The sequence below is a fragment of the Anomaloglossus baeobatrachus genome, chromosome 7 (genome assembly GCF_048569485.1).
Source record: "Anomaloglossus baeobatrachus isolate aAnoBae1 chromosome 7, aAnoBae1.hap1, whole genome shotgun sequence".
Taxonomy (NCBI): Eukaryota; Metazoa; Chordata; class Amphibia; order Anura; family Aromobatidae; genus Anomaloglossus; species Anomaloglossus baeobatrachus.
The window spans coordinates 54,531,640-54,555,720 of NC_134359.1; the positions used below are offsets into that span (position 1 = coordinate 54,531,640).

At 43.4% G+C, this 24,081-nt stretch overlaps 1 protein-coding gene across 2 annotated transcripts in view; it reads right to left on the reverse strand.

Moving 5' to 3' along the window:
- Nucleotides 1-24,081, reverse strand: part of LRP2 (LDL receptor related protein 2) — a 402,994-nt gene that overhangs the window by 321,164 nt on the left and 57,749 nt on the right. For both annotated transcript variants that reach the window (XM_075317292.1, XM_075317291.1), the window contains exon 2: nucleotides 1,488-1,595. In XM_075317292.1, the coding sequence (XP_075173407.1) occupies nucleotides 1,488-1,595 (108 nt within the window). The remainder of the gene's footprint in view (nucleotides 1-1,487; nucleotides 1,596-24,081) is intronic.

Here is a 24,081-nt window from a genome sequence, read left to right on the forward strand (position 1 = left end):
GCACCCTTATCAATTTCTTGATTTGAACACTCCTAACTACTTTTTACTGACTTACTAAAGCACTAAATTGGTTTTGTAACCTCATTGAGCTTTGAACTTCATAGGCAGGTGTATCCAATCATGAGAAAAGGTATTTAAGGTGGCCACTTGCAAGTTGTTCTCCTATTTGAATCTCCTATGAAGAGTGGCATCATGGGCTCCTCAAAACAACTCTCAAATGATGTGAAAACAAAGATTATTCAACATAGTTTTTCAGGGGAAGGATACAAAAAGTTGTCTCAGAGATTTAAACTGTCAGTTTCCACTGTGAGAAACATAGTAAGGAAATGGAAGAACACAGGTACAGTTCTTGTTAAGCCCAGAAGTGGCAGACCAAGAAAAATATCAGAAAGGCAGAGAAGAAGAATGGTGAGAACAGTCAAGGACAATCCACAGACCACCTCCAAAGACCTGCAGCATCATCTTGCTGCAGATGGTGTCAATGTGCATCGGTCAACAATACAGCACACGTTGCCCAAGGAGAAGCTGTATGGGAGAGTGATGTGAAAGAAGCCGTTTCTGTAAGCACACCACAAACAGAGTCGCCTGAGGTATGCAAAAGCACATTTGGAGAAGCCAGTTACAAAAAGGCGTTATGCATGGAGGCAAAAAAACACGACATTCCAAGAAAAGCACTTGCTACCCACAGTAAAATTTGGTGGAGGTTCCATCATGCTTTGGGGCTGTGTGGCCAATGCCGGCACCGGGAATCTGGTTAAAGTTGAGGGTCGCATGGATTCAACTCAGTATCAGCAGATTCTTGACAATAATGTGCAAGAATCAGTGACGAACTTGAAGTTACGCAGGGGATGGATATTTCAGCAAGACAATGATCCAAAACACCGCTCCAAATCTACTCAGGCATTCATGCAGAGGAACAATTACAATGTTCTGGAATGGCCATCCAAGTCCCCAGACCTGAATATCATTGAACATCTGTGGGATGATGTGAAGCGGCTGTCCATGCTCGGCGACCATCAAACTTAACTGAACTGGAATTGTTTTGTAAACAGGAATGGTCAAATATACCTTCATCATCCAGGATCCAGGAACTCATTAAAAGCTACAGGAAGCGACTAGAGGCTGTTATTTTTGCAAAAGGAGGATCTACTAAATATTAATGTCACTTTTATGTTGAGGTGGCCATACTTTTGCACAGGTCAAATTTTGTTTAAATGCGGATTGCACATTTTCTGTTAGTACAATAAACCTCATTTCAATCCAGAAATATTACTCAGTCCATCAGTTATTAGATATATGAAACTGAAATAGCTGTTGCAAAAACCCAAATTGTTATAAAGAAAAAAGGTTAACATTAATAGGGGTGCCCAAACTTTTTCATATGACTGTAACTAAGCAGATTTACATTTTGGGGAGGGGGGGTCTGAGAAAGTAGGGTGGTTAGGAGACACCGGCAATAATTATTCCAACTAGCAGTTTACACTTACGACAGCCAAATTCATCTGAGTTATCAGGACAATCTGCGGATCCATCACACCTCCAGCTTAATGGAATACAACGGCCACTGGAACATCGAAAATCACTTGACGTACATCCTAGAAGAAAGAAGCACAAAATGGTCACCTCAGTAATATCTTTATTGTAGTAAAAATGTCGCTTCATATTGAAGAGACACTATTTTGAACTTTTCTTTTTGTGTATAATTGATGCAATCTACTTGTCACACAGAGTGTTGAACAAAGTTTGTCAACTGTCATGGCAGCATCGGGCTCTGTTCACATTGCAGATTTCGACACTCCGCCCGATGGATTCTCTGGTGTCTGGGGTCAACACAGGTAGGCATGGGTGTCAACCTGCTGTGTGCTTCCTGATAGGCAAGCTAGCAAGAGTTAATCTCTGCTGGTCTGCTTGTTAAGCGCCTGTGATCATATGTGGTTGGAAAGCCAATCACACCTGCTCCCCTCCTATTTATGCTGGATGAAATCTTCTACCCATGCCAGCTATAGGTTATCCTGTGTTGGTCTGTGAGCTTTGGTGTCCCAGACATTCTGCTGAAAGTGTTGGAGCACTTGTGGAGTGTATCCCTGTTATCTTGTTGCTTTCTTGCTGCTTTTGTTTTCCTCCTAAGCTATTATTATCTTACACCTCTGTTTGTGCATGCTGAGTAACAGAGTTTGGTTTTCCCTGTTTGTCTATTTCTATGGTTTTCAACATACTCCTGCCCCATCCCTCCCTAGGGAGAGAGGAAGAAGGAATTAAAACAGGACTAGTCAGGAGCAGGGTCAGGAAGGAGACTCAGGCATCTCCACCATTAGGAGTATGAGGTCCAGAATACTGTATATAAGAACCCAGACCGGTGTATAGAACATAAAAAAACCACTTATTATACTCACTTAAGGTCCAGTGCCTCCTCTCTCCGGTCTGGCGCCTATTCTCTGTGGCGATTGTCGTCCTCCTTCTTCTGAGGCTCGTATGCATAACGCATCATAGGTCACCCACACAAGCCGGCATTGCGGTCCTGTGCAAGCACACTTTGACCTGCCCTGCTTAGGGCAGATTTTGATCTGCCTTATTATTGTAGTGCACATTCGCGGGTGGTCTTTAACCTTTCCTCATGCCTGTGCATTACAGTACTTTGATCTGCACTCAGCAGGTCAGAAAGTGCGCCTGCGCAGGACCGCAATATCGACTTCTGTGGGTGATGTACAGTAGATGCATCATCCACACTGGGCTGGGTAGAAGGAGGACAGAGATTGCAGCAGAGAGGAGGCGCCGGACCGGAGAGAAGCGACACCCATCGGACCGGACCGATCCTTAGGTGAGTATTATAACAGTGTTTTTTATGTTATACAGCATTGCCTTGATACTTACAGTACCTTGTGAAAGTATTTGGCCCCCTTGAATTTGTCAACCTTTACCCTCATTTCAGGATTCAAACATAAAGATAAAAAATGTTAAATTAATGGTGAAGAATCAGGAACAAGTGGGACACAATTGTGAAGTTGAATGAAATTTATTGCTTATTTTAAACATTTGTAAAAAAATAAAAAACTGAAAAGTGGGGCGTGCAATATTATTCATCCCCCTTAAGTTAATACTTTGTAGCACCACCTTTTGCTGCGATTACAGCTGCAAGTCGCTTGGGGTATGTGCCTATCAATTTTTCACATCGAGAGACTAAAATTCTTGCCCATTTTTCCTTTGTAAACAGCTGGAGCTGAGTGAGGTTGGATGGAGAGCGTTTGTGAACAGCAGTTTTCAGCTCTTTCCACAGATTCTCGATTGGATTCAGGTCTGGACTGTGACTTGGCCATTCTAACACATGGATACATTTATTTGTGAACCATTCCATTATAGATTTTGCTTTATGTTTGGGATCATTGTCTTGTTGGAAGACAAATCTCCGTCCCAGTCTCCGGTCTTTTGCAGACTCCAACAGGTTTTCTTCAAGAATAATCCTGTATTTGGCACCATCCATCTTCCCATCAATTTTAACCATCTTCCCTGTCCTTGCTGAAGAAAAGCAGGCCCAAACCATGATGCTGCCACCACCATGTTTGACAGTGGGGATGGTGTGTTCAGGGTGATGAGCTGTGTTGCTTTTACGCCAAACATATCATTTGGCATTGGGCCCAAAAAGTTTGATTTTGGTTTCAAATGACCAGAGCACCTTCTTCCACATGTTTGGAGTGTCTCCCAGGTGGCTTGTGGAAAACTTTAAACAACACTTTTTATGGATATCTTTGAGAAATGGCTTTCTCTTTGCCACTCTTCCATAAAGGCCAGATTTGTGCAGTGTACGACTGATTGTTGTCCTATGGACAGACTCTCCCACCTCAGCTGTAGATTTCTGCAGTTCATCCAGAGTGATCATGGGCCTCTTGGCTGCATCTCTGATCAGTCTTCTTGTTTGAGATGAAATTTTTGAGGGACGGCCGGGTCTTGGTAGATTTTCAGTGGTATGATACTCCTTCCATTTCAATATGATCGCTTGCACAGTGCTCCTTGAGATGTTTGAAGTTTTGGAAAGCTTTTTGTAACCAAATCTGGCTTTAAACTTCTCCACAACAGTATCACGGACCTGCCTGTTGTGTTCCTTGGTCTTCATGATGCTATCTGCGCTTTAAACAGAACACTGAGACTATCACAGAGTAGGTGCATTTATACGGAGACTTGATTACACACAGGGGGCTTATATTTATCATCATCGGTCATTTAGGACAACATTGGATCATTCAGAGATCCTCAATGAACTTCTGGAGTGAGTTTGCTGCACTGAAAGTAAAGGGGGTGAATAATATTGCACGCCCCAATTTTCAGTTTTTTATTTTTTAAAAATGTTTAAAATAAGCAATAAATATCGTTCAACTTCACAATTGTGTCCCACTTGTTGATTCTTCACCATTAATTTAAAAAATGTTATCTTTATGTTTGAAGCCTGAGAGGTGGGAAAAGGTTGAAAAATTCAAGGGGGCTGAATACTTTCGCAAGGCACTGTATATACAGTATTCTGGAATGCTGTATATATGACCTCAGTGGTGGAGGCCACAGTTTATAGTCACCAAATCTGGTGACAGGTTCCCTTTAATGGAAGATAAATAACAATCTGTTAAAAGATCCGTTTTCCATAGACGCCAATGTTAAAAAAAAAGGATCCTGCAAAAATCAATCATTTAAAAACAGACAAAAAAGTTGTGATTGTAGAACTTTTTAGCCAACGGATGGCTTCCGGATCTGTTCTAATTGATTGAACACTTGAACTCAGCCTTAATGAATCAAGCTTTACAATCTTTGGTTTTAAAAAAGACATCTTGTCCTTTTAAGTATTTGCTACTGGCCCCGATCTTGTCTACATGTATCACTGCCAATCTCTCATATGTTACATTGTTTATCTCCCTATTAAAGCACATGATTGAACTAGCCTATCACGTGCCATCTTTTTGCACAATTTTAGGGAGAAAAGAATGATTAAAAAGTGAACTCTTGTTTTCCATAGGCCCGTATGCATATAATGTCAAATGAGATGTCAGAGAAATGCTATTTGAGGGGTCACCTTTTTGCAAACACCAATTACTGGTATTGTAATCTATATGCAACCGATGGCAATAACTACAAGTCTTCTAATCTAATTTATACGGGAGGCAAGCAAAAAGCAGTCACCGCAGTGCATGGCACATATAGCAGCAGCCTCGCTTTTACCCACGTGTCTGGGAGGCAGTGACCTGTCTGCTCGTGTGATTATGTTACTTAGGACAGGCCTGCCTTGTCTGATCCTTTGATTATGTCAGTGAGAACAAGGCTGGATGTGCCGGGAGTGGGGGGGTGATGATATATGATGGTGGTGGTGAACTGCAAAGCTGCAAAGACAGGGAAGAGAAATAGAGCAAATCACCCCAAGAAAATTGGGCAGTGATATCAGGATCTTGTAATAGTATATGGACCATTTGCAGTCAAATAACTCATCATAATGCAGAATTATACCTGTTACGGAGGTGGAATGGGCCCCGTTACCGCTTGGGCTCTTGTGTGGTTTCACAAGTTGCACCAATGATATGTCAGTCCTTGACATATTTAGCTTTGCTCACTTCTCCTTAGACCTCCTTCACACGTCCTTGTTTCCGGTATGTGTGATGTCCTTTTCCATACGTACCAGAGAGACGGACACATGTGGACCTATTAAATTCAATGAGTCTGCGCTCACCTTCATGTGTCCTTGTGGCCATGTACTTCACACGGCGACGTGTCCATTTTCTGCTGGCAGGACAGGTGTCACACGGTCCATGCTCTGATATGATCCATGCGACATCAGCGTGACACGTGCCGGAGAAAGTAGGTCACTTAAAAAAAAATATATTTTTTATACTTACCGGTCTCTGGTGCTGTTGTCTCCTACGCTGTTGATGCTTCTGGGTCCTGCTCATTATGCTCATGAATATTCACTGCACTGATTGCAGACCCGGAAGCAGCAGCAGCACCAGAGACAGGTAAGTATAGAAGTTTGTGCTGTCCGTGTGCTATGTCACACCGGTAGCACACGAACAGCACCAGGAACACACTTAGACACATACGCATCTACACCACGGACCATAGAAAACATTTGTTTTTTGCACAAAAGTGTGTAGGGGACTTTAGGAGAATCCATCATATATTATGGATAAAATACTATTTTTTTAAATAAAAATGGCAGACACCATAACTGATCCCCATGAACACAGTAATACGTCAACGGGTTCCATCGGGCACCATTGGTATCTTTCATGACGAATCCATCACAGCATATTTTGATCCTATGACCAACAGATAAACTAAATTAATAATGCAAAAACAAACTGATTCTGGATAATAATGTAGCTATAGATAAAATGAAGCCATGTCTATGGAATCACTTTGAAGAAGATTTCAAGGAATTGTACAAATAGCAATTCCCTAAATAGAATACTTTGATTCTAAGGCTATGTTCATACATTAAGTTTTCAAGGTTTTTTCTTGAGTTTCAAGCAAATGAAAAGTTGCTTTTTACAGTGCCAGCAAAAGCTATGGGATTTCAGAAATCTCATTCACACACACAGATCTGCTTTTTTTTCCTGACGGAAATGTAAAATTGTGGCGTTTTTGAAAGAAGCAGCGTGTCAATTCTTTCAGAGTTTTTGCAGCGTTTTTATTTAACACTGAAAGCAATACGAAAGTACAAAAACACAACTGCTGCATTTTTGCTGCTTTTGTGCTGAATGAAACGAACATTATTAAATGTGCTGTAGACAAATGACACGAAAAACAGCCAAAAAATGCAAGAAAAAACTTAGAAAAAAGCAGCAAAACTTGCTATTTGGAAGCAGCTTTTTTTACTGCCAAAACAGCAGGTTTGGGCTACAGAAAAAAATGCAACATGTTAACATCTCGCGCAAATGAGACTTCTCATGACATTCTTTCCAATATGTCTTTCTTCTTGCCACTTCTTCATAAAGGCTAGAATTGCGGAGTATACAACAAAGGATTTGCTCACAAGAGTGTATAACAATACAGTTTTTTTATCGGAAAACAGTTGGTCCAATGTTATACTATGGGGCAGTGCAGGTCAGCAATTTTTTTCTCATGCTAATTCGGGATGAGAAAGAAATTGCGGCATGCTCATACAAGTTTATGGGTCCATGGAAATCATCGGACTGGACTCAGATGTGATCCGAGTGCAGTCTGATATGTGCTGATACAGATAAGGGAGAAATAAAGTTCTATGTCTTCTCTGCATGTGTGCTCTGATTCTCGCATGAGAGAGACTCAGAGCCCAGTGACTAAGGGGTACTTTGCATGCTGCGACATCGCTAGCCGATGCTAGCGATGCTGAGCGCGATAGTACCCGCCCCCGTCGCAGATGCGATATCTTCTGATAGCTGCCATAGCGAACATTATCGTTACGGCAGCTTCACACACACTTACCTGCTCTGCGATGTCGCTCTGGCCGGCGACCCGCCTCCCTACTAAGGGGGCGGGTCGTGCGGCGTCACAGCGACATCACACGGCAGGCAGCCAATAGAAGCGGAGGGGCGGAGATGAGTGGGACGTAAACATCCCGCCCATCTCCTTCCTTCCGCATTAGCGGTGGAGGCAGGTAAGGAGATGTTCCTCGCTCCTGCGGCTTCACACACAGCGATGTGTGCTGCCGCAGGAACAAGGTACAACATCGTATCTCCTATTGGTGCAACATTATGAAAATGACCAACGCTACACAAATCACCGATTTACGACGCTTTTGCGATCGTTTATCGGCGCATCTAGGCTTTACACGTTCACATAATGGACCGCAGGGTCAATAATCAGTACAACATCTTTTGCAAAAATATAACAAATATTTATTTAAATATAGTGCATAGCAAAAGAAGTGACAGTACAAAAACATCATCACAGAGAGTTAATACAGTATACTGATCAGGCTAAAGATATGTCACTGGTGTAGAACACGGGTCCACGTACCATATAGGGAGTAAAAATATAACAATGTCAAATGATGACTCCTCTAGGCAACTATACAAAAATTGCAAATTTGCCCAACATGAAATAACAGAGCATATACAGGGTTAAGGGGCATTACAGTATGTGTCCAAAGTAAAGGGCACTCATTCAGTTAGTTGTTCCCGGTGCTCAAAGGAGCCACATCCTAGACCACGGCCCCCCGAAGAAGTTAGCGAAACGTGCGCGTCGGGGCACGTTTTCCTCGGCTTCCACGGTAACCAATATGGGTGAGTGTAAGATGGGAATTTCTCTATTTGCTCTCATTACTGTTTACTTATATTCTGGCTGTTTATAACATGGTCTAGGATGTGGCTCCTTTGAGCACCGGGAACAACTAACTGAATGAGTGCCCTTTACTTTGACATTTGACATTGTTATATTTTTACTCCCTATATGGTACGTGGACCCGTGTTCTACACCAGTGACATATCTTTAGCCAGATCAGTATACTGTATTAACTCTCTGTGATGATGTTTTTGTACTGTCACTTCTTTTGCTATGCACTATATTTAAATAAATATTTGTTATATATTTGCAAAAGATGTTGTACTGATTATTGACCCTGCGGTCCCTTATGTGACCCATGACTGCTTTGCCCTTGTTTCTCCTGGGTTGTGCTTATGTATTTTGGGTGCAGTCATAACAATATGTTATATTTGGTCGTACATCTTGCCCTTCTCTGTTTGATTCAATAGGCTTTACACGTTGCGACGTCGTTACCGGCGCCGGATGTGCGTCACTTTCGATTTGACCCCGATGATATTGCAGTAGCGATGTCGCAACGTGCAAAGTACCCCTAACACTTGGATCAAACTCTGATCAGAATTTGAGCAGAGTGTCAATAGCATAACTGGGCCGATTCTCTCCCATAGGAGAATAGACCCTCATGCGCATCCAGCCTGAGGGTTCACTCACATCTGCATATAAAGATGCAGAACGCAATACAATAAATAAAACAAAGAAAAATTGCATTGTATAGTTGTCTTGTGGACAGATTCTCCTGCTGACCTGTGGATCTCTGCAGCTCCTCCTCTAACCATGGGCCTCTTGGATGCGTCTCTAATTAGTGTTCTCTTTCCATGGCATGTCAGTTTAGGTGGACAGACATGTCTTGGTAGGTTTCTCATTGTGCCATACTCCTTCCATTTTTTGATGATTAATTGAACAGTGCTCTGTGAGATGTTCAGCTCGTGGGCTGTTTTTTTTTATAACTTAACCCTGATTTACTCTTCTCCACAATTTATCCCCGACCTGTCTGGTGTGTTCCTTGATTCTCAAGATTCTGATTGATACCCAAAGTTCTCAAACAAACTGCTGAGCCCTCACAGATCATCTGTATTTACACTGAGAATAAATGACACACAGGTGGACTCAATTTAATAATTATGTAACTTCTGGAGGAAGTTGAAGACAAAAGTTTTTATTTAGGTATTTAGGGGTATCAGACTTCAGAAGTCTGAATACAAATGCAAACCACAATTTGCATATTAATACTTTTAAAATTACAATTCACAAATAATTTCTACTTTATGTCTGTAAATCACATAATATCCCAATAAAATACATTTAGGCTTGAGGGTGCAAAGGGAAAAAATTTGGAAAAGTTCACAAGATATGGATAATATATATATATATATATATATATATACATACATACACACTGTATACACAGTACAGACCAAACATTTGGATACACCTTCTCATTCAAAGAGTTTTCTTTATTTTCAGGATTCTGAAAATTGTAGATTCACATTGAGGGCATCAAAGCTATGAATTAAAACATGTGGAATGAAATACTTAAAAAAAAGTGTGAAACAACTGAAAATATGTCTTATATTCTAGGTTCTTCACAGTAGCCACCTTTTGCTTTGATTACTGCTTTGCACACTCTTGGCATTCTCTTGATGAGCTTCAAGAGGTAGTCACTGGAAATGGTTTTCCAACAGTCTTGAAGGAGTTCCCAGAGATGCTTAGCACTTGTTGGCCCTTTTGCCTTTACTCTGCGGTCCAGCTCACCCCAAACCATCTAAATTGGGTTCAGGTCTGGTGACTGTGGAGGCCAGGTCATTTGGCGTAGCACCCCATCACTCTCCTTCTTAGTCAAATAGCTCTTAAACAGCCTGGAGGTGTGTTTGGGGTCATTGTTCTGTTGAAAAATAAATGATGGTCCAACTAAACACAAACCGGATGGAATAGCATGCCACTGCAAGATGCTGTGGTAGCCATGCTGGTTCTGTATGCCTTCAATTTTGAATAAATCCCCAACAGTGTCACCAGCAAAGCACCCCCACACCATCACACCTCCTCCTCCATGCTTCACGGTGGGAACCAGCCATGTAGAGTCCATCCGTTCACCTTTTCTACAAAGACACGGTGGTTGGATCCAAAGATCTCAAATTTGGACTCATCAGACCAAAGCACAGATTTCCCCTGGTCTAATGTCCATTCCTTGTGTTCTTTAGCCCAAACAAGTCTCTTCTGCTTGTTGTCTGTCCTTAGCAGTGGTTTCCTAGCAGCTATTTTACCATGAAGGCCTGCTGCACAAAGTCTTCTCTTAACAGTTGTTCTAGAGATGAAAAGGTGTGTCCAAACTTTTGGTCTGTACTGTGTGTGTGTGTATATATATATATATATATATATATATATATATATATGTATATATATATATATATATATATATATATATATATATATATGTATATATATATATATCTATATACTGTTTTATTTTTATATATATATATATATATATTTATTCATTTATATAGCGCTGTTAATTCCACAGCGCTTTATGCACATTGGCATATATGTCTTTATATATACCGTGTGTATATATATATATATATATATATATATATATATATATATACGCACATATTGTATATACTGTGCCTTGAAAAATATCCATATCCTGAGAATTTTTCGACATTTTTTCACTTTATACCCTCAAGCCTAAATGTATTTTATTGGGGTTCTATATATGATTATAGAATATATGTGTGTATATATATATTTATATAAAAGCAGCTCGTATGTTACTTTACCCTAATTCATGTAGCAGTTAGAGGTCACTGAATAGGAGGCTGAAGGCATGTCAGTGTTATATAATGACTTTCTAGGTGCTAAAAGCTCATTTCTCCATTTCTCCATGTAATTCAAGTATCTGATTGTCTAGCAGTGACATCCTGATTTATAATGTATGTTGCAAGTGGTCAGAAATTTCCTTTGGGCTAATGGTGGTACAGGGTGGTACAGAAATATGTGTACACCCAAATACCTTCTATGGAATAATGTATGGTGGAGATTGGTGGTGCAGGTCTGGGGTTGGTGGTGCAGGGCTCTTATCAAACCACCTTTACAGCACAACAGCCTCCCTAGCAGAAAACACTTTCAAGGAATGTACAAATGCAGCCTGGAATCCCTGAGCTCTATCAGCGAGTGAAGCCGGACAAGATTAGAGGCTTTCTTAAGCTTGTCGATAAAAAAAAAAACTATATACTGATACGTGCTTAATTAAAGTGAACTTAACCCTTTTCCAGAGATGATATTATATCTAATATAGGAATCAAACAACTGCAACATTAAGCACTATAAAATATAAAAATACATTCTATCGTATTTTATTATCTGTAGGCTTTTTTTTAGGTAAAAAAAAATATCATTTACAATTATAAATATAAGATAGATTGACTATCTCTCCATGAATTTTGTGCCACACACTCAAATCTATGGCCGGTATGAGTAAGCACAGACGTCCGCTATATTATCAGGCAATTCATGGCTGATATGATATTCTAGTGAATGTGTCAGGACAGGAGCCACCACTGAGCCCACCTGATATTTTCTAAAAAAAAATGTTACATTTTTTTTTGAGTGTTGCCAAATAGGAGCAAAACGTTAAAGGGAACTTGTCACCAGGTTTGGCGACTATAAGCTGCGGCCACCACCAGTGAGCTTATACTGTATATAACATTCTAACATGCTGTATATAAGAACCCAGGCCTCTGTGTACAACGTAAAAATGACTTTATAATACCTACGGAGTGGGGCAGTGCAGACTGGTTGGATGGGTGTCTACGTTCTCCGGGTGCGACGCCTCCTCTTTCGGCCATCTTTGTCCTCTTTCTTCTGAAGCCTGAGTGCATGACGCGTCCTATGTCATCCACGCTTGCCAGCATTGTGGTCCTGCGTAGGCACACTACAATACTTTGATCTGCCCTGCTCAGGGCAGATCAAAGTGCGCCTGCGCAGGACCACAATACCGGCGACTGTGTATGACGTAGGACGCATCATGCACCCTGGCTTCAGAAGAAGGAGGACAAAGATGACCAAAACAGGAGGCGCTGGTACTGGAGAACGGAGACACTCATTTGACCAGTCTGCTCTGCACCGTCCGTTAGGAAAGTATTATAAAGTCATTTTTATGTTCTACACAGCGGCCTGAGCTCTTATATACAGCATGTTAGAATGCTGTATATAAGAGCCCACTGGTGGTGGCCGCAGCTATTAGGCCCCAAAACTGCTGACAGGTTCCCTTTAATCATTTCAGTGCCTTTTGATGCCAGAATACTCTGATGGGCCAGTAATAAATGCTCCCCTATAAGGATATTCAGCAACTATTTGTCCAAGGATATGGCCTGTTATGGGGAGAATTTATAGGACAACATTTGAGTGCATTAGGTTGTAGGCAGATGGCACTGCCGCCAAATCGTCACTGCCTCTTAAATGGGCCCTTGTGCCCCTTCTTGTGTCTCCTCTTGCCTGACTCCCCTGCTGCTCACCAGTGTAGTGCTGGGTGAATGAGACTCCGGCTCTCATAAAGCAGTATATCTTCTGAGCCAGGGGTGGAGGTAGGACCAGAGATCACGGCAATCTGCAAGCACCATAACAGCCAATGCCAAGGCACACAAGGGGGGGAGAAACTCTTCCTGTGATGCACAGCGAGAGGAGCTCATTGTGGACCTACATTTATGGAGTGTGCAGAGGCAAGTTGAGGGGGAGCCGTAATATTAGAAGAAGACAGAATGCACAACCCATGTGGGGTAGAAGCCAAGTGTGATACCTTGAGCTTGCTCCTTGTCTAACTAAGCACTAAACCTATTAGTAGATGTACGCTCCTACAAAAGGTCTTTAAATGGATGAGGCACCGCAAACAGATAATGAGTGTAAAGAAGCCATGTGTAACACTAAAATGGCTTACCCAATGGGTGTGGAAAGAGTAGGCCCAAGCACTATAACCATGCAGTGTGCTGGTGTGCTGCATACAGAGATGCAGTGAAGGAGAGACAACATGGAGTGGTGCAGTGATGGGAACCAAAAGTGAAGTGGTTCAGTTAAGGGAAGCCAAAGTGAAGTGGTTAGGTAATGGGGAGTCAAAGTCAAGTGACTGAGTTAAGAGGAGCTAAAGTGAAGTGGTGTATAGTTGGGGAGCCAAAGTGAAGTGGTGCAATGAAGGGGAGCCAAAGTGGAGTGGTGCAGGGCTGGGGAGCCAAAGTGGAGTGGTGCAGGGATGGGGAGCCAAAGTGGAGTGGTGCAGGGATGGGGAGCCAAAGTGGAGTGGTGCAGTGATGAGAAGCCAAGGGGAAGTGGTGCATAGATGGGGAGCCAATGTGAAGCGGTTTAGTTAAAGAAGGCCAAAGTGAAGTGATGCAGTGGTGGAGAGCGAAAGTGAAATGATTAAATGAAAGGAAGTAAAAATAGAGAGGTGTAGTGAATAGGAGCCAAAGTTCAGAGGTGCATTAATGGGGAGCCCAAAGTGGAGTGGTGCAGTGGTGAAGCATCAAATTTAGTGGTGGAGTAATGAAGAGTTGAAGAGGAGAGATGCAGTGACGAGGAGTCAAAGTGGAAATGTGTAGTCATGGTTGAGGGGTGCAGTGTTGCTGGGAGGAGCCTCCATGGGGCTGACAGTAGTCCAAAATGAGGAATCAGAGGATATAGATGCAGATTTATCAGAACTGTCTGAAAGAAAAGGCAGTTATTATCCATAGCAACCAATCACAGTGCAGCGATCATTATTACAGAGCTGCTTAAGAAATGAAAGCTGAGCTCTGGTTGGTTGCTACGGGCAACGAAGTAAACAAGTAAATAGATGTCAGCAGTAATCAGTAATGTCACTAATCTGGTGTAACTCATGCAGCAGATTTACTAAACTGTAATACATTTTTTGATGCAACATATTGGTGAAAATAAACACCATTCAATATGTCAGAGTTGTCTCAAGTTGGCCTGATACAGTTTATCACATCTCTTAGGGCGGCTTTGCACGTTGCAACATCGCACGTGCGATGTCGGTGGGGTCAAATCGAAAGTGACGCACATCCAGCGTCACTTTCGACATCGTTGTGTGTAAATTCTAGATGATACGATTAATGAGCGCAAAAGCGTCGTTATCGTATCACCGTTGCAGGCTCCGACTTTTCGATAATTATGCTGCCGCGACAGGTACGATGCTGTTCCTCGTTTCTGCGGCAGCACACATCGCTGTGTGTTACGCCGCAGGAGCGAGGAACTTCACCTTACCTGCCACCGGCGGCTATACGGAAGGAAGGAGGTGGGCGGGATGTTTACATCCTGCTCATCTCCGCCCCTCCGCCGCTATTGGCCGCCTGCCGTGTGCCGTCGCTATGACGCCGCACGGCCCGCCCCCTTAGGAAGGAGGCGGGTCGCCGGCCAGAGCGACGGTCGCAGGGCAGGTGAGTGCATGTGAAGCTGGCGAAGCGATAATTTTGGCTACGCCAGCTATCACAAGATATTGTACCTGCGACGGGGACGGGGACTATCGCGTGCGACATCGCAGCATAGGCTTGCGATGTCGCAACGTGCAAAGCCCGCCTTAAGCCCGCTTTAGACGCTGCAATGTATCTTACAATGTGTCGGGGGGGTTACGGCATAAGTGACGCACATCCGGCATCGTAAGGTACATTGTAGTGTTTGACAGATACGTACGATTGCGATTGAACGTTAAAACGTTCATCGCATACACATCGTACCTTTCTCTAGAATTGCACGTCAGATTGTTCATCATACCCGGGGTAGCACACATCGCAGTGTGTGACACCCCGGGAACAATGAACAGATTTTACCTACGTCCTGCGGCTCCCGGACAGTAATGCGGAAGGAGGTGGGCCGGATGTTTACGTCCCACTCAGCTCCGCCCCTCCGCTTCTATTGGCCGGCTGCCACGTGACGTCGATGTGATGCCAAACGTCCCTCCCACTCCAGGAAGTGGACGTTTGCCGCCCACATCAAGGTCGTATGGAAGGTAAGTACGTGTGACGGGGGTTAATCGTTTGTGCGGCACGTTAAACAAATTGAATGTGCCACACATATGATGGGGGCGTTGCAAATCGCATACGATATCGTATGCGAAATTGCAACGTGTAAAGCAGGCTTAAGGCTAGGTTCACATTTATACAGTCACTAGCTGTAGCACCCGGGCGATCCATTAGATCCAACAGCAATCTGTTGACAAAAAAAGTTGTGGTTGCACATAATCCAACTACTTTGCCAAGAAATTGCTGCTGGATAATTACTGGACATGTGAACTCAGTCTTAGTTGACTACTGATTTTTGCCTGAACCTTAAAAAATTCAGGTACACAAATTGACCTAGCCACTAAATTTCTCACTGAGTGAGCATTAGCCTGGATGCCAAGTGACGGTAATATTTAGTTAGGCTGAAAATCACTGAAGAGAAAACTGTTCACACTCAAGATTAACAAATGTATGAACTCACTAAAGCAAGTATCTGGGGGAAGGGTGAGCTGTATCAAAACAAGTGCAATTCAGCTTTATGTGCCAGGTTTATATTCTCAAATCAGCACAATACAGTCCCTGACAGAAATTCTGTCACTTATCCATGTTATGTAAATAAAAGCTAATAACTTGACTTTAAATTCATCCATTGGTTTTATAAATTACTCTTTTGAAAGCTTAAACCCTCCCAAATTTGGTTTAGGTTATGAAAATAAAGTTGCTGCAAAGCTAAAATATTGATCATTTAATGAACACAGAAAGGTCAGATTTTGGCAAGACAAAAGTTTTGTCGCCCACAGAAAGTAATGTGAAATTAAAACAAATAATTAACTTCTAATACAAAGATATGTTGCATAACATTGGTGAATGAAGTTTTGGTGCTATTAGAGCCATATTTAATATTTTGTGTGACTTCAATGAGCTTGAAGGACTGCATCCATGCAACATGTTCAACAATGATTCATACAATTTATTGATGAAGTCATCAGGAATAGCAGAGAATGCATCTTACATGCCTCCCAGAGTTCATCTAGATTCTTTGGTTTTGTCTTCCAAGCTTCCTCTTTCATCCTACCCCAAACATGCTCAATGATGTTCATGTCTTGTGACTGGGCTTGCCAGTCCTTGAGAATCTTGATCTTCTTTGCCAGGAGGAACTTTGTTGTAGAGATGAATGTATGAGATGGAGCACCATCCTGCTGCAGAATTTGACCCCTTTTATAATTGGGAATGTAAGAGGTAGCTAATACTTCTTGATATTTTAGGCTATTGATATTGCCTTCCACCTTGCAAATGTTTCGCACACCAATATACTGAATATAACCCCAGACCAGGATCTTTCCACCACCAAACTTAACTGTTTTCTTTATCCATATGGGCTCCAGTAGTATTTGCAGTGGCTGTGGTGTAATTCAACTGAAGATTCATCAGAGAAATCCACCTTCTGCCACTTTTCCAGCATCCGTCTGTTTAGCAGGCTGTGGGACTTAGCAAATGGCACACGTTTTTTTTTAATTGCCTTTTGTTTAGTGCTGGCTTCTGGGCACCGATTCGACAATGGAGGCCATTTCGAGACAGAATCCTACAAACTGTTCTAGTTGACACAAATCGTCTCTCCGGGAAAGGAGACAAACTCTAGCGCAGCGCCACCTATTGGAAGTAGCGATCCTAAAAGTCAAATGTGGATTTTTAACAATCCTTTGCACATGACTTAGGCGGGCTTTGCACGTTGCGACATCGCAAGCCGTTGCTGCGATGTCGCACGCGATAGTCCCCGCCCCCGTTGCAGGTACGATATCGTGTGATAGCTGGCGTAGCGAAAATTATCGCTACGCCAGCTTCACATGCACTCACCTGCCCTGCGACCGTCGCTCTGGCCGGTGACCCGCCTCCTTCCTAAGGGGGCGGGTCGTGCGGCGTAATAGCGACGTCACATGGCAGGTGGCCAATAGCGGCAGAGGGGCGGAGATGAGCAGGATGTAATCATCCCGTCCACCTCCTTCCTTCCGCATAGCCGCCGGCGGCAGGTAAGGAGATGTTCATCGCTCCTGCGGCTTCACACACAGCGATGTGTGCAGCCGCAGGAGCGAGGAACTACATCGTACCTGTCGCAGCATCAGCATTATGGAAATGTCGGTGAATGCAACAATGATACGATAACGACGTTTTTGCACTCGTTCATCGTATCATCTAGCATTTACACAGTACGATGTCGAAAGTGACGCCGGATGTGCGTCACTTTCGATTTGACCCCACCGACATCGCACGTGCGATGTCGCAACGTGCAAAGCCGCCCTTAGGATATATATGCCAGATCAGAATCCCTAGTTGACACAGGGACTTGAATTGACCAGGCCTTTTGAAGCTCTGCTGCAGTGTAAGAGGGGCTGGCTTTGGATTTTCTAACCAACAAACGTTCCTCCTGAGCAGTTGTCTTGCGGGGTCTGTCGGACCTGGGCTTGTCAAAAACATCTCCAGTCTCTTCAAATCTTTTTTTTAATTCTTTGTACTTGACGCTGAGAAACATTAAAGGTACCAGCCACCTCTGCAGTGGATCTGGTCTTCAGCCTCTTGATAATCAAGGCTTTGGTTGCAGGGTGGATTTTTGGCATGTTGTCAGAGGTCAAGTTGCAGTTGAATGTCTGGGGTGCTGGGTTTCTTTTTATACGCACCCACTAATTAACCGATCATTTAGTGACCACAGGTGATGATGTAAACTAGGAGTGGGTGCATTATATGACAAGGCGACAAAACTTTTGTCTTGCCAAAATCTAACCTTTCTGTGTTCATTAAATGATCAATATTTTAGCTTTGCAGCAACTTTATTTTCATAACCTAAACCAAATTTGGGAGGGTTTCAACTTTCAAAGGAGTAATTTATGAAACCAATGGATGAATTTAAAGTCAGGTTATAAGCTTTTATTTACATAACATGGATAAGCGACAGAACTTTTGTCAAGGACTGTACTAGAAGTGGAACCTGCTTTCAAAAACGTAGTGAGAAGTGTCGGACAAGAAATCTGTTAAAAATCAAGTCTTAAAAACATGTTTCATCAGTACAAGTGTCGGCAATTTTGAGATGATGAGCTGTTGTGCCATATTTACTGTATCAGGAATCTTGGGGAAAACGTACGGGTATGTTTAAACGTGGCAATTTTGCAGCGTTTTTTTGCTGCGGCAAAAACACTGTTTAACAGTACTAAGAAAGTGAATGAGATTTTAGAAAATCTCGAGCATACACTTGCAATTTTTTTCTTTGGATTTTTTGAGCTGCTGGGCGGTTTTTAAAAAATCCACCGCATTTTACCAATTCTTTTAGCATTTTTGTAGCGTTTTCAACCAAATCAAATAAAATGGGGAAAAAAATTGGATTAAAAGCACTGCAAATGTAGCGCCCCTGAGACCATCAGGGTGCTACAAGGTTCTGCATTCCCACAAGGATGCAGGGCCTACCCCCTTAGGGACCCAGCACCCCAGTGCCGGTACCAACAAAAACCCAGGTAATCCCAGTTTTCCCCAACAATCCTCCATACAATGGTACCCAGCTAGGATGGGACCAATGGATGGCCGCCTAGAGGTGAAGCCAATCCAGTCCACTAGTTGACCAGGTGGGAGGGGCAGACTGTGGACAGAGAGAACACAGGAAGTCAGTGGTCAGAACTGCACTGACTGTAGAGGTGTGAAGGTGGAAGCAAAGTGACATCCTGACTCGGGTTAACGGTGATTTGGTACCCAGGAGAAGTGGTTACCAGTGGAGTACGGTGGAGTACTCCCGGAACTACGCTCCAACGGGGTACAGGACCCTAGGACAGGAAAGAGCTTCAAACCGACCTGTTAACACTTGCACAGCAAAGGGACCATCAAGGACCTTGCTGACCCTAACGAATCTGAAGACTCAATAGCAAAGGGAGAACCGGGGACAGGACAAGAGACTCCAATCCCACAGGGTTCACGCTACCGTCAGGTGGACAGAAGTGGACAAACCACAGAACAGGGACCCCCAGTTGTTCTATACCATGGGGACTCACTTACCAGAGACAGGTGCAGGGGAAGAAGGTACCAGAGAACCAGACTGGCACTGGAATAAAGGGGACCTGGAGGCGAAACCAGCCGGCCTCAGGCAACCAGTTAACATCTTCAGCAGTGAGTAAACCAGTTGCACTGAACATCTGTGGGGACTACCTTCTTCCGACGCCCACCGCACTATACACCCTCCTGGGCAAAACCCTACTTACAGAAGGACTACCACACTAGCTGCCAATACTATCAGCCCAAGTAGAGACATTCTGCAGCAGTGGCTCTCCACACTTAGCCGCAACACCGCAAGTGGCGTCACAAGAGAACATTATCCCAATCTCCCCTGTAAATATCCCCAGTACAAAAATGGGCCAGGGCACAGAACCGGGTAACGGCCACCACCGTGACATTCCCGGTAGAGACTCTGCCCGGAACCAAGTACCCCATATCCCTGGGTGCTACACAAACATGCACATACAGAAAGCAGCATTTTTCCTGCCACCATTTTGGGGCAGAAAAAAAGCTGCAAAAGCACTAAGCACTAAGCTGCAAAAGCACTAAGCATGAACACACCATAAGGGGTTTAGCGCTAAGTTGTGAGGGTGTAAAGGAGATGTTTTGAGGGGTTTGAATAAGATTAGAAAATCATGTCTGGTTTAGTCTAGAAACAGTTCTATCACATCTGAAGGTAGCTTCTTTTATTTTTATTTTTGGTCAATGCCTCAATTATAAGTCCAAATATACCCAGCAACTAAAGCCCACTTATACACATTAGACTATGGAGACTAAATCTGATGATATTGAAGGTTTCAGATGACCGTCTAATGTGTATAGGAGCCTGATACAATTTATTGTTGGGGGAGTGAAGTATCTGACGTGTCTGATTTTTGACTGCCAAATCATTATGTCTCATGGAGATAAGCCTTCAGAAGACATGTCTGGTGGTGGCTCTCTATTAGAGAACACAGGAGCACTCGGTCAAACAAGTGTTTCTTTCTGTGTATGGGAGACGAGGCCAACATAACTGTAGGCAAACGATCGGACTAACCATTGTAAAAAGTGGCCTTAAAGGCAACCTGTCACCAGGTTTTCCCCATATAAAGTATGGGGCAGTCCAGTCCGATGGGGCAGTCCAGTCCGATGGGTCTTGATCCAGCGCCTCCTCTCTTCTTACCATTAGCATCTCCTTTTTGCTTTGTGTGGAAGACGCGTCCAACGTCATTCACAGAGTGTTTTCCATTGTGCTCTTGCGCAAGTGCACTTCTCTCTGCCCTACCGAAGGCAAAGTATTGTAGTGCAAATGCCCTGGCACTCTTTGGCCTTTCCTCGCGCATGCGTATTACAACACTTTGCTCTGCTCTCAGAAGGGTAGAGAGAAGTGTGCCTGCGCAGGAGCACAATGGAGAATACTGTGTGGATGACGCAAGACACGTCATCCACGCGAAGCAAGAAAGAGGACGGCGATGATAAGAGAAGAGAAAGGGCCAGATCAAGACTAGCGATGCCCATCAGACTGGACCATCCCATAGGGGAGTATAACGTAAGGTGTTTTTTTACGTTATGCAGAGCGGCTTGGGGGCAAATATACAGTATTTTAGAATGCCGCGACAGAGGAATTACAGGTGCTAGCCTTACTTTATATGGGGAAAACCTAGTAACAGGTTCCCTTTAAACAATAAAAGTCGGCACTACACCCAGAACTAAATGTCAGTTCAATTTCCAAAAATTATCATCCACAACAACGATGCAGCTTTTTACATAATATGATAGTTCTATGAAATATATCAGTTCACAATATTGGCCTGATCATGCATCAGAGGTGATGTGATATGACCGGCGCGCTGCCCAAAAAGAAAACTGAAAACTCGCTCCAAAGCCCTTTTTATTTGTTTTTCTTTTGTAGATAAAAAGGGAAAATACTTAGAAGATTGGTGAGTGCTATGCTTCAACTCTCCTATCTCACTTGTCCAGTTGTCATCCATTTGATCCAGCTGTAAAAATGGGATCCATTACAAATGGAGATAAACAGATGGACTCTTTGGTTCCAATTTTGCATCCTTTTTTGTTCCATTTGTAATGGATGCATTTTATTAGAGGTGTCTCTGAGCACCTCTACTGTTCTTGCATGTGCAGTGCAGATGACCATCTAAAAATATCTGTTTCCCATTGACTTCAATGTAAAAAAAATATATATATATGTATCCAGTTACTATCCGTTTTTTTGGACAGGCAAAAGAGTTGTTTTGGTGCAATTTGTAATATCCAAGACACCTGTCTTATGTACTTTTTATGCAGCTAAAAAACAGATTGCTGCTGAATTGCAGTAAAATGGGGATACTTTAAGACATTTCTGTCCCTATTGAAATGAGTGGATGCTGTACTGGGTAGTTGTCCTCCCAAAAAATTATAAATTATAATCTATAATGGAGAACCAGCATATGGAGTTCATTGAAGAATTGCAAAAGCAAAGTATTGGCAACTACTGTATTTGTAAAGTCATACAAGATTCTGGAGAATAAAGCGGGATCACCATGGGATTTTAATCACCTACAATTAGGTCAGTTTTGGCCAGAATTTTCTAAAATTAAAATGGGCTATCCAGCGCTACTTTATTTTTTTCACCATGATCATAAAATAAGTGGGCAGGTTGTTGCTAATTACCTGACTGTTCTACGTGGTGCTGGGTCAGAGCTGTCACAGAATTCTGCTGCCAGTGATTCAGCTCCTCCATGTCAGCAGAGCAGCTCTTCCTCTTCCGCTTTGCTCTGTCGATGGGTCATGACTATTGATTGGTCATTGGCTCCCTGCAGTTAGGCAGCGGGGAGCCAGCTGTCAAATCAGCATGACATTTTACAGTCACGCACCATCCACAGAGCAGAGCGGAAGAGAAGTTGCTGCTCTGCTGATGTGAAGTCAGCATTAGGTGGCTAACTTTCGTGCAGGAGCATGTCTATGACCTCTCTGTGCCGGCCGACATTGGCACGGGCATAACAGGCAGATTGTTAGCAACTACTTAGGCACATAGTGAAAAAAGTAAATAGTCTCAGATACCCCTTTTAAAGGAAACCAATCATCAGGATTTTTGTATATAGCCTAAAGCCAGTGCTATACTGGCACTATCAGGCTGCTTATCTACATATTACACATTAGTGATCAGCTCGGATGTTTAGGCTTCAAATCCAAGAATTAAAACTTTAAAAAATTGTTAACTTCTTGAGTGGCAGTTGCAACAGAGCAGATAATATATGGGTGGGTATTCATATAATTTCCCGCCCCCCTGCCTGTTGTACCTCCCCCTCTCTGTTCTCTATGCTAATGTTACTATTCATCTTTTTCGTCACTAAAATGGCGTCAGAGGTGGCGCCTGTGCATAGCGCTTATCTTCGGCGTCATCTTTGTGAAGATCGTGTTACCCCCTGTTATTCTAGTCTTGAGGCTGAGAGGGCAGCGCATGTGCCCTCGCTTATTCAGCTCTTGTTGTGACCGCGGGAGCGCGTGTGGTCACAACAGGAGTGGAGAACAGCTGATCGTAGCGATTAGCTGCAGAAGACACCGACCTGCCCCAGGACACAAGGACACCATGCCACCCCAGGACACCAGGATCTTCAAAGAGATGGTGCTGGAGATAAGTGCTATGCGCAGGCGCCACCCTAATGACGAAAAAAATGAATAGTAGCATTAGCATAGAAAGCAGAGAGAGGGAGGAACAACAGGCAGGGGTGCGGGAATCCATATGAATACCCACCCATATATTATCTGCTCCGTTGCAACTGCCACTCAAGAAACTGATGATTTTTTTAAAGTTTACTTTCTTGGATTTGAAAGTCTAAACATCCAAGCTGACCACTAATGGTATGTAGATGATCTGCCTGATAGTGCCAGTATAGCACTGGCTTTAGCTTATATACGAAAATCCTGGTGATTAGTTCCCTTTAAGGGACCAATTTGGCCAGTAAGCAACTGCATATGACTAGGTCAAACATTTGCTCGTGTGACTTAGATGTTTCAAATCTTTATCATGATTTTTTTGTTTTCTACTGTATCCATACAAATATGTGTGTTTGGAAAAAAAAAGAAAGCTACTTATTGTATTACAATTTCTTTACAGACACTTAAGGCCGCTTTACACACTGCGATATCGGTACCGATATCGCCATCGTGCGTACCCGCCCCATCTGTTGTGCGACATGGGCAAATCGCTGCCTGTGTCGCACAACATTGCCCAGACCTGTCACACTACTTACCTTCCCTGCGACGTCGCTGTGACCGGCGATCCTCCTCCTTTCTAAGGGGGCGGTTCGTTCAGCGTCACAGCGACGGCACAGCTGCGTCACTGAACCGCCGCCCAATAGAAGCGGAGGGGCGGAGATGAGCGGGACGAACATCCCGCCCACCTCCTTCCTTCCGCATTGTGGCCGGGAGGCAGGTAAGGTTCCTGCGGGGTCACACGGAGCGATGTGTGCTGCCGCAGGCACGAGGAACAACTTTGTTACTGCTGCAGTAATGATATTTGAGAATGGACCCCCATGTCACCGATGAGCGATTTTGCACGTTTTTGCGACGATGCAAAATCGCTCATAGGTGTCACACGCAACGGCATCGCTACAGCGGCCGGATGTGCGTCACAAAATCCGTGACCTGTAGCGATCTCGTACCGTGTAAAGCCCGCTTAACTCTAGTCTCCATTCCATTAATGAACATACCCAAGGCCATCAAAGATCAATAGATCAGTCACTATGATGGGTCTGAAGGGCAAAGACAGAGAATTCAGGATTCCTAGCAACCCTGTTGTTATCACTGGACC